The sequence below is a fragment of the Ziziphus jujuba genome, chromosome 12 (genome assembly GCF_031755915.1).
Source record: "Ziziphus jujuba cultivar Dongzao chromosome 12, ASM3175591v1".
In the NCBI taxonomy this organism is placed as follows: domain Eukaryota; kingdom Viridiplantae; phylum Streptophyta; class Magnoliopsida; order Rosales; family Rhamnaceae; genus Ziziphus; species Ziziphus jujuba.
The window spans coordinates 25,871,658-25,883,759 of record NC_083390.1 but is presented as its reverse complement, the minus strand read 5'-3'; the positions used below and the strand labels follow the sequence as shown (position 1 = coordinate 25,883,759).

General features: G+C 36.0%; 1 protein-coding gene across 2 annotated transcripts; it reads right to left on the bottom strand.

The window, feature by feature from the left end:
- Positions 1-752: 752 nt before the first annotated feature.
- LOC107431820 (eukaryotic peptide chain release factor subunit 1-3) lies at positions 753-3,596 on the bottom strand. Of its 2 annotated transcripts, none has more exons than XM_060813429.1 (3): positions 3,406-3,596; positions 1,202-2,679; positions 753-1,126 (listed from the first exon to the last, which is right to left on the bottom strand). In XM_060813429.1, exons 1-2 carry the CDS (start codon positions 3,579-3,581, stop codon positions 1,335-1,337), a joined length of 1,521 nt encoding a protein of 506 aa, XP_060669412.1. In that variant the 5' UTR covers positions 3,582-3,596; the 3' UTR covers positions 753-1,126; positions 1,202-1,334. The 2 variants fall into 2 exon arrangements, with proteins under 2 accessions (XP_060669412.1, XP_048318441.2); XM_048462484.2 differs by having other exon boundaries at positions 1,202-2,667.
- Between the last annotated feature and the right edge of the window lie 8,506 nt (positions 3,597-12,102).

The window sequence follows — 12,102 nt, the reverse complement described above, 5'->3', positions numbered from 1 at the left end:
CAAAATTAAATTACTCACATAAAAAAAGTTCAAAGTTGGTATAATACTTTTGTTAAAAAAAAAAGGTCTATGCATATGTTTTATGTAACTTATACTGAGACTGATAAAATGCCCTAAAAAATTCTAATTATTTTGTTTCATATTATTGAAAAAAAAAAAAAAACAACATTTAAATTAATGAGAAATTAAATTTTAACGACAAATAAAAAAAAACATAATGAGAAATTCATTTATTTGTATTACAATTGTAAAAGAACTAATTATCGAGGGAGAAGACCTCCCCCTATAAAAAATAAAAAAATAAAAAAATAAAAAAAATCGAGGGAAAAGACCTTGTCTTTCGTTTTTTTGCTGCAAATAAGTGTTTTATAAACCAAATCCCGAAGGCAAAAGCCTACAAATAGGAGTTGGCCTCACAGCCACTCTCCTGAATAACAAAAGTAGCGAATATGCTAGGAGAGAGATCAAAGACAAAGTTCCATTAATGGAATTCTTTAAACACCAGTTACACACAATGTAACAAAATGAGTTAAGAAATTGGCTTTCCTAGGGAAAAGACCTTATCTCGAGTAATATACTACACTATTTTATCATTAAAACATCCACCTTCAAGCCAGTCAACAATAACACCTTTTGAGCAAAAAGGAGCAAACATTCATTTTAAAAAAAAAAAAAAAAAAAAAACGAAGGAGCAAATATATCAGATCTAGATATAGAAATCAAAGAAAACTATCTATTAAAAAAAAACAAAAAAACCGCAAACCATATAAATTCTTATTATATCATATTATTAAACCATAGGCCATGGTCCATGAGCCATGTATCAAAAGGGTAAACATGCTAAAAGTATTCAACAGAACATTCCACGAACATAGTGACTCAAAAGGTTACATAACTTCTAAGATAAGAAACTAAACTTCATGACCCGGGATAAAACAAACTTAGTAGTAACTTCCCAGCTTCCACAAGACCACAACCATAATAAGGATTCCCAAAATGTGGTAGCATTCGTCCATATAAGTCTTGATTGAAACGAGAAACAGATGCAGATGATCTTTCCAGCCATTTGGTGATCCAGATTAGATCACCACGCCAAGCTTGCAGGCTCTAAGAACACCGTAAGGTCCTTCATAAAATCAAAAAATGATTAAAAAAATAACTTAACCAAGAGAAATCAACGTTAAAAACATGAGTATTTTACCTTGATTAAGCCTTTCAGAAACATTTTGCGCAACACCACCAGGAGCAGCAGCTGCGAGTACAACTCGCGCTGGTGCAGTGGGCCTGGTCACCCCACTCTCTGCACCAGCCATAGGGAACCGGTTAATTGATTGCTATTCAGAGTCATCATAAACTTCACCATCATCAGAGTACTCATCAAAGGACCTTATATCAAGCTGGTAACGAAGGATTCCTCCAATACCACCAAATCCCCGGCAGAACTGAGATCCCTCCTGTGATTTGTTAGTGACAAATTCAAGTGTACACCCAAACCGCTTGTACTCATTAGCGAACCACTCCAAAAGTGACATTTTCTCTTGAACCTCAAATTCACCAGTGCCAGTAGGATCCCGAAAGTTGTTCTGATTGTTTTCCTGCTCCTTGTTAAAGTGTTTTATGATAACCTCACCAGTGGTTCCATTTTTCAAAGTATACCTATTAATATCTAGACTTTCCCACACAATGAGTATCTCAACAGCACCCATCTCCAGAGCCTTCAGTGTGTCATCTACACCAAAGACATACTTCCCAGTATCCTGGCTGATCTCCTCAAAGTATTTGCCTATCAAGCGCTTCTCTTGTATAAACTTCACGTTGGAAAGGATCTCAGAGGACAGCTCAATAGCTTGATTAAAGCCATTTTCCCCTCCATAAGAAACATCAACCACGTTCAGTATCTTGGCCTGAAGACGGGGATCAAACATATCTGACTGACTGAGTTCTGTTTTGAAGTCGGCCGATCCAGCAAGAATCAATCCAGAGACATTGGGCTGACTAGTGGCAGGATTGATAAAAAACTGTGTAGCAAGCTCTGCAGTCTTTCTAACATAGTTATGGCGCTTCTCCATTCGAAGACGAGCAAAACGCAGAGCTGATTGCCCTCCTCTTCCATGCTTCTTTGGCAGATCAACACTAAATTTATGAAGCACCTCTCGTGTGTTACCACTTAATGTCCCAAAAAGGGTCCCATTACCATCCATGACAATAAACCCAAACTTGTCATCTGATTCTAAAAGTTCATTCAAAGCCTCAGTATGAAACTTGTTGTCACAGAGGTAGAGAGACGCATTAATGGGTCTAAAAGGCTCAAAATCAATGGTAACCTTTTTTTCTTTCCCATCTTCTGTAACAATGGTTCCAGTGTAAAGTACAAGCCCATTTGGAGGAACCTTGTTGTAAAGCTTGAGCCTCTGCTGAGCAGATGTGATTGCGCCTAAAACAGACTGCCGGTTCACTCTGCTTTTAATGTTTGAAGCAGTCCCAAATTCATCACCCAGCATCTTCGTAACACGAGATATCTGATCGCGAGGAGGCATGATGAGAGAAATCATGCTGGTACCATTACCCCTTGCAGCTTCAAGAGCCTTAATCAATTTCTTAATCTTCCATATCTCAATGTTCTTGTCAGTTTCATGACCGTCCGCCATTGCAATATTGCAGTAACAGCTGAAACAATTTCTTCAAACAATTAAACACACAAGACTTTCAAAATTCATGAACACAATAAAATCTGTCCACTTAAATTCTATAATGAGGCACTGTTGGATTCAGTGAACGTGTAAACTAGTACCAGCATCAGCAGATATTACCACCACATCGATGCAATTCAAAAATATGAACCAAGGCAACTTAAATGTCATATTTACATTCAAAATTAATAAAATGAAATAATTTAACCTGGTTATTCACGATTTCCTATGCAGATAATCAAAAACAAAGACAAACTACAACTAGGAAAATTAGGGAAGGCAGATTACCAATGATAATGATATAAATTAACAAGAACAACGATAATTGAAGCCCTAATTTATCTAAGTCCTTCCACAGAAAGACAAAAGAATAAAATAAAATATTAAAATAAAAACAAAAACGAAAATCAGAGAACATCGAAAAACAAAAAATTAAAAAAAAAAAAAACAGCAGATTTCTGACCAAAACAAAACAGAATCAAAAGCAATTAAGAAAGAAGAGAAAGCAGCAGAAATAATCGAATCAACGATCCAGAAGACCCTTTAGCAATACTAAAAAGGGCAATTAACAAATAATTAAGGACAACAATAAAAAAACACAAATAATTTCATGGCGAACCAAATAATAAAAAAATAAAATAAAAAAGTAATAATAATTATTAAAAAATAATAATAAAACAAAAATAAAAATAAAAAATAAAAAAAATAGGCACACCTGACACAGAATGAATGAGCGAGGAAAAGATAGCGTCGCCTCCTAAGGTGCCGAGCGCACGCAATACACCGCCTAAGCAAGTTGAGGCCGTGGGAATCCACACGATATTTATATATAGGGTTTAGATGCGTATTATTCCATAATTGCCCTTGAGGTTCCACGAGTGACGAAACCATGAGGTGGAATCCGAATGGAAGATAATATCTTTTCTTTCTTCTATTTATTTATATAATTTAATACTGTTGCACTTTTTTTTTTTTTTTTTTGACCATTATGTAAATAATATATAACATGGCATGTGTCTGTATGTTTTGACCTTTGGAATTACGGATTATGTCACTAGGTTGCGCTTTCGTTTTAAATTTTAAAGAAAATATAAAATAACACTTTTGTGTGCCTTTTGTGGAATTGTGCAAGAGAATAGAGATTAAAGAAAGAACAGATCCTAGGTTTTTCATAATTTTATCAATAAGCGTCTCTAAAATTGATTTTTTACCAAATTGATTAACTGAATGCTCATTTGAGATTCTTATGTAAATAAAAATATTAAGTTATTATCATATCATTTATTTTAAAATAATACCGTCATTACCATGGATTGCATTTATACGGTCAATGATACGAACCTAGGACGATCTGCTCCTAAACCCGTATTATATTAGCTCGGATCTCAATTAAGTTCAAGTTCTAATGGAATGGACCTCCACCCCTAACCAACTTGTGGTTAGAAACCTTGGTATAATGTAGACGCCACAATAGGGGATGAAAAACCTATTGATAAATCAAGCTAAAACAACAAATTCTCTAATGGTGTTTTAGGTGTTCTCAAAGAACAAAGAGATAATTAATCTCACAAGTATTTTCTTAATCAAATCAAAGTTTTAAAGTTATCTTATTAATGAAAAATAAGCATTTAAATAGGCTTTGAAAGAAACAACATAAACCCTAAAAACCCTAGGAAAAACCGGCCACACAATGGAGAATCCTACCTTGGCCGAAACTTTTCTATTCCTAAACTAATTTGGATTAATTAATTCCTTTATTTTGAATTTAGGAATTAATTAATTTACAATGAAAATAATAAAATAAAAACTTTCCTAAACTTATTTATCCAGAAAATAAATAAATACAACTTAAAAAGTAAAGGTAGTTTCCTAAAACAAAAAGTAGAATAAAATTAGGAAACTATAATACTAGCTTTTTGACTAATTTGACTTTGACTATTCTTTGACCAAATTGATCTCCAAATCAGCTTCAATATGCTTTGTAGGATGCCAAATAAGCTTATTGTGAAGTTCCCCATGTTGCCCTTGCTTGGAAGTATGAGAAAAGGTTAATACAGTAAAATACAGTAAAACCCGCGAAGAAAAACAGCAAATCCGGCCTTTCCTTCCCTTTGTGCGCAAACCACCTTGTTGGTCGGCTTTGAAGCTGCTTTGGCTGGTTTCTATGACTCATCCTCCATATGAATTGAACCCATAAAGATGGGGTTCCAATTCATACAACCCGGCCTCTTTATTGTTACCAAAAACGTCACCCGATCCCGTTTTGGCTTCTATTGCTTGTATGAGTAACACAGGCCTTTGTTCTTTAGATATGGCCAACCCCTCTTGGCTATGACTTATTCCTTGTATGAAGATAGCAAGATTGTCCTTGAACCTCTTGGCTTGGGCCCTAGTGATCGGCCCCACCTTCATTTGTATTGGGTCAGCACCCCAGCGGGTTGTTGGTCAAGCAGTCTCGGGTGGATTCGCATCATTCCCCTCCTCTTGAAAAGGATTTGTCCTCAAATCGAAGTCATCACCTGCAGCAAAAGGAGATAAATCAGCAACATTAAAAGAGGCACTAACATTATACTCACCCGGTAGATCAAGTTTGTAGGCATTGTCGTTTATCCTCTCCAAAACTTGAAAAGGTCCATCACCCCTCGGCATGAGTTTTGATTTCCTTTGTTCGGGGAATCTTTCTTTCCTTAAGTGCAGCCACACCCAATCTCCAGGTTCAAACACCATTGATTTTCGGCCTTGATTAGCCACCGTTGCATATTGCTCGGTCCTTCTCTCAATGTTTGCTCGAGTCTTCTCATGAATCTGCTTTACAAAATCAGCTTTTTGTTTTCCATCTAGATTAGCACGCTCACTTAAAGGCAAAGGTGTTAAATCTAATGGAGTCAAAGGATTAAAACCATAAACAATTTCAAATGGAGTAAATTTAGTTGCTGAACGTAAAGACCTATTATATGCAAATTCAACATGTGGCAAACATTCTTCCCAAGTCCTTAAATTTCTACTAATTAATGCTCTCAACAATGCAGACAAGGTTCTATTTACTACTTCGGTTTGTCCATCAGTTTGTGGATGACAAGTAGTTGAAAATAAAAGCTTAGTACCTAATTTAGCCCACAATGTTTTCCAAAAATAGCTTAAGAACTTAGCATCCCTATCCGACACAATAGTTTTTGGCATTCCATGCAATCTCACAATTTCCTTGAAAAATAAATTAGCAATGTTGGATGCATCATCAGTTTTATTACATGCAATAAAATGTGCCATCTTAGAAAACCTATCTACTACAACAAATATTGAATCCTTACCTGTCCTTGACCTAGGCAACCCAAGAATAAAATCCATAGACAAATCTATCCAAGGATACGTAGGAATCGGCAAAGGCTTATACAATCCATGCGGTTTCAATGTTGATTTTGTTTTTCGGCACTTCACACATCTTTCACAAATTCTCTCAACATCTCTCCTCATGTTAGGCCAATAAAAATGTTCTTACAGCAAGGATAAAGTCTTTAAAATACCAAAATGACCCATTAAACCACCCCCATGTCCTTCCCGAACCAATAATTCCCTAATACTACAATTAGGCACACAAAGTTTGTTTTCCTTAAACAAATATCCCTCAAATATGTAAAATTTATTAAATCCATGTTTCAAACAGGTTCTAAAAATTTCTCCAAAGTCACTATCATGCTCATAAAGTTCTTTCAATTGTTCAAATCCAAGCAATCTAGCATCTAAGGTAGAAAAGAGCACATACCTTCGGGATAATGCATCGGCAACCACATTTTCCTTACCTTTTTTGTAGCGGATCACATATGGAAATGTTTCAATAAATTCAATCCACTTAGCATGCCTTCGGTTGAGCTTTCCTTGACCCTTGATATGCTTCAAAGACTCATGATCCGTATGAATCACAAACTCCTTTGGCATGAGATAATGCTGCCACGTCTCCAAAGCCCTCACCAAAGCATACATCTCCTTGTCATAAGTCGGGTAGTTTAGGGCAGCTCCATTCAATTTTTCACTAAAGTAGGCTATGGGCCTTCCTTCTTGCATTAAAACAGCTCCAATACCTACACCCGAAGCATCACACTCAATTTCAAAAGTCTTAGAAAAATTTGGCAAAACTAACAAAGGTGCATTACACAATTTTTCTTTCAACAAATTAAAAGATTTTTCTTGTACTTCCCCCCATTTGAAGCCAACATTCTTCTTGACAACTTCATTCAATGGTGCTGCTATGGTACTAAAATCCTTGACAAATCTTCGGTAAAAGCTTGCCAAGCCATGAAAGCTCCTCACTTGGGTAATGGATGTAGGAACCGGCCACTCTTGGATTGCCTTCACTTTAGCTTGGTCAACTTTGATTCCTGCAGCACTTACTACAAAACCTAGAAATACAAGTTCTTTTTTGCAAAAGTCACATTTTTTAATGTTAGCAAATAATCTTTCCTTTCTAAGAACTTGCAAAACTTGCCTAAGTTGATCCACATGGTCATCCAAATTTCGGCTATATATTAAAATGTCATCAAAATAAACAACCACAAATTTACCAATAAATGGACGCATTACATGATTCATAAGCCTCATGAAAGTACTAGGTGCATTAGATAATCCAAAAGGCATAACTAACCATTCATACAGCCCATATTTAGTTTTGAATGCGGTTTTCCATTCATCACCTTCTTTCATCCTAATTTGGTGATAACCACTCCTAAGATCAATTTTTGTAAACATGCAAGCACCATGCAATTCATCAAGCATATCATCTAATCTAGGAATGGGATGTCTATATTTGATGGTAATATTATTTATAGCCCTACAATCAACACACATTCTCCAAGAACCATCCTTTTTAGGTACCAACAAAACAGGAACAGCACAAGGACTTAAACTCTCACGAATATATCCTTTATCAAGCAAATCACTTACCTGTTTTTGCAGCTCCTTTGTTTCTTCGGGATTGCTCCTATAAGCTGGTCTATTTGGTATGGCAGCCCCTGGAACAAAGTCAATTTGATGTTCTATCCCTCGAATAGGTGGTAGTCCACTTGGAATCTCATTTGGGAAGACATCTCCAAATTCCTTCAAAAGAGAAATCATTGAACTTGGCAATTCAAGTTCTTCAAAGTTAGTTTGATCATTTAAATAATTTTCTTTGTAAAGCATGACCAGCAAAGGTTTCTTACACTCAATAACCTTATTAATATCCCCTAAACTCAAATAAAAATTCTGGTTCTTCCTCTCTTTTCTTTCTTTTCTTTTTCTTCCCTCGGTTTGGCTCTCATTGGCAGAAATTTCTGGATTTTGTATGCTCTCGGGTTTGTTCTCTTTTCTCACCTCTCTCTCGGCTTTTTCTTGGTCTTTCCACTCAATATGAACCTTAGAAACCTTACCTTGGTCAGCAACCTCAACCTTACCTTCTTGAATGGATGGTGAAGCCGTTGGTGCCATGCTTGCTTTTTCCTTGAGCTTTTCGGCTTCTCTCCTTTGTTGCATTTGTAATTGATCCTTGTAAACCTCTTTAGGAGATAATGGTTCCAGCTTGATCTTCTTCCCTTTAAACCTGAAAACAATACTATTTTCTCGATCAAAATGAGTAGCATCTTTATCAAATTGCCATGGTCTACCTAATAGTATATGTCCGGCAATCATAGGCACAATATCACATAAAACTACATCCTCATATCTACCTATATTAAATTTTACTTTGGCTTGTTTGTTTACTTTCATCTCACCACTATCATTAAGCCATTGTAATCTATAAGGTTCTGGATGTTTAATTGTTTTCAAGCCTAATTTATCAACTACAAGATTACTTATCACATTAGTACAACTCCCACTATCTATAATCATGCTACAAATTTTACCTTGTATTTCGCAGCGAGTGTGGAAGATGTTTTCTCTTTGTATCTGCTCTTCATCTTTGTAGACAGCAAGTACTCTCCTTGAAACCAAGCTCAACTCGGCTTTAGATGTATCTACAGGTTCGGTTTCATCTTCATTACATTCCTCCTCTTGCTCGGTTTCAGCTCCACTTTCTTCACTTGCGGATTCCAGCTCACCATCACCCTTTAATACCATGATTCTTCTATTTGGGCATTGGCTGGATATGTGTCCTCTTCCTTGGCACTTAAAACAAATTATTTCTCTAGATTTTTGAGGTTTAGGATCAGATTTTATCTCACCTCTAAGTGCTTGGACAGATTCGGTCTTGACCTCCCTTCTTGGCCGGTTGGTTGATTCTTCTCCTAATTTCGGCCTCAACTTGTTTTCATAAGTGGAATTGTTTTTCCAGCCACTTGAACTTGTCCTTCCACTGCTAGAAACTCCTCCAAACCGTGTACTAACACCCCTCCTCTTGAATTGGTTCTCAAGTTTAATGGCTACATGCAACATCTCCTCCAATTCCAAGTATTGTTGTAATTCAAGTTGGTTGGCAATGTCACGGTTTAACCCTCCAAGAAATCTTGCCATTGTTGCCTCTCTATCCTCCCTCATGTTTAACCTCATCATTAACATCTCCATCTCTTTATAATAATCCTCCACGGACCTACTTCCTTGAGACAAAGATTGAAGCCTTTGATGCAGCAACCTTTGGTAATGGGATGGCACAAACCGCTTCCTCATGACTCCTTTCATTTGTCGCCATGTTGTAATTAAGTCTTCACCAACCCTCCTTCGGGTGCTTTGCTCATTTATCCACCATTGGAGTGCATAATGGCCAAACTCCATTGCTGCCATCTTCACCTTCTTACCTTCCGAATAGTTGTGGCAGTCAAAAATCATCTCCATTTTCTCTTCCCACTCCAAATAAGCTTCAGGATCACTTTTACCCATAAAAGGTGGGATATTAACCTTGATATTTCCCAAATCTTCATCTGTATCCTCCCTCCTATATCGCCCACGGCCAGCTCTATCTTGGACAGCAAAGGTTTCGTCCATACCTTCCTCAAAGTCACCGTCCAATGGCTCCTCATCAAATTCCTCTCTCGGCCTCTCGCGACCTCCTCGTCCTCGGCCTCGTCCTCCATGGAATTCTTGCCTATTTCTTGTATTCGGCCTTCCTTGTGAGGCTTCTAATCTTCCCACTCTTTGGTTTACATGCTCAAATTGAGCACTCATCCGCTGTATTGATTCCAAAATAATTCTCAAGTCCACTTGGTCTCCACTTCCAGTAGCTCGGTCATCGCCATGGAATGCTACGGACTCTTCCTCATTAATCCTCAAGGGTGGATCCCCTCTTCTTATTCTAGAGTCTGCCATGTTAGTAAAATATTGCAAAAATAAAATAAATCCTCACAATATTCACTCCCTCACGTGTTTCACTCAAACAAGGTCTCGACACTCGTGTTTGCACACTAGTTTCGGCTTTTACCCTCTTTTAAGCTCACACACTCTTGCCTTTTTCCACTCAATGAATTATCTCAAAGTTCTAATTAAAACACCCACAAAACAGCAATTAGATCACTAATATGTTTTAATTAAACTTACCAACAAAACAGCAGCAAAAAGTAGGCAATACCGAAAGAATCCAACAAATCCTAATTTTTCGGCTTTCTAGACAATAGAACGCAAAATAATGGGAAAACGTTGGAATTTTTGAAAAGTGCACCAGATGGTAGCATATTATGAGTTCAAGAATCAAATTCCAGGAAAAGAAATTCAAATATGATCAAGAATCAAAGAGAACAAAAAATATAGAAAAGTTGTTGGTTGTTGTTCTTTGTAATTCGAGTTTTGTATCAATTCCTTTATCTAATTTTAATCCCAAATAATTTAAGCACCCAAAATCCAAATATCCAGCAGCAAAAATAATTCTCCAGCAACTCAAATATTGAATAAATAAATAAAAAAAAACCAGCAGCTCCAACAAATTTCCAGCAAACAAATCAAACTCCAACAAACCGAAATATTTTTTTCTTCTTTTTTTTTTTTATATTCGGCTTTATCTCTTTTTTTTTTTTTTTTCACTCACAGAACATAAACAACTGCAGTAGCAAGAATAATTACCAAAATTGCAATTCCAACTCCAAAACAAACACCAAACCCGTGACCTCCAAATAAACAAAATGTGCAGTTTTTTTTTTTTTTTTTTTAAATGATGCCACAAACTTCTTCTTTTTTTTTTTTTTGAATATATGAATGCAAATTTCTAAGACTAAAACAGCAAAGAAAAATCAACAAAAACCAAATTAACAAGAACAATGATAAAAAACAACCAACAAATTAGGAAACAAAAATAGGATAAAACTAGGAAACCTAATTCAACTAGGAATGAAATTTTTTATTTTTATTTTTATTTTTTTTAAGATGCAAAACGTGTATGGGATGGATGCAACCTTAACCTAATGCTAAAATTGCAGAATAACACAAAAACAAATAAAGCAAATAAAGATAGATCAAACCTGAACAAAACTTAGCTCTGATACCAAATGATACGAACCTAGGACGACCTGCTCCTAAACCCGTATTATATTAGCCCGGATCTCAATTAAGTTCAAGTTCTAATGGAATGGACCTCAACCCCTAACCAACTTGTGGTTAGAAACCTTGGTATAATGTAAACGCCACAATAGGGGATGGAAAACCTATTGATAAGTCAAGCTAAAACAACCAATTCTCTAATGGTGTTTTAGGTGTTCTCAAAGAACAAAGAGATAATTAATCTCACAAGTATTTTTTTAATCAAATCAAAGTTTTAAAGTTATCTTATTAATGAAAAATAAGCCTTTAAATAGGCTTTGAAAGAAACAACATAAACCCTAAAAACCCTAGGAAAAACCGGCCACACAATGGAGAATCCTACCTTGGCCGAAACTTTCCTATTCCTAAACTAATTTGGATTAATTAATTCCTTTATTTTGAATTTAGGAATTAATTAATTTACAATGAAAATAATAAAATAAAAACTTTCCTAAACTTATTTATCCAGAAAATAAATAAATACAACTTAAAAAGTAAAGGTAGTTTCCTAAAACAAAAAGTAGAATAAAATTAGGAAACTATAATACTAGCTTTTTGACTAATTTGACTTTGACTATTTTTTGACCAAATTGATCTCCAAATCAGCTTTAATATGCTTTGTAGGATTCCAAATAAGCTTATTGTGAAGTTCCCCACGTTGCCCTTGCTTGGAAGTATGAGAAAAGGTTAATACAGTAAAATACAGTAAAACCCGCGAAGAAAAACAGCAAATCCGGCCTTTCCTTCCCTTTGTGCGCAAACCACCTTGTTGGTCGGCTTTGAAGCTGCTTTGGCTGGTTTCTATGACTCATCCTCCATATGAATTGAACCCATAAAGATGGGGTTCCAATTCATACAACCCGGCCTCTTTATTGTTACCAAAAACGTCACCCGACCCCGTTTTGGCTTCTATTGCTTGTATGAGTAACACAGGCCTTTGTTC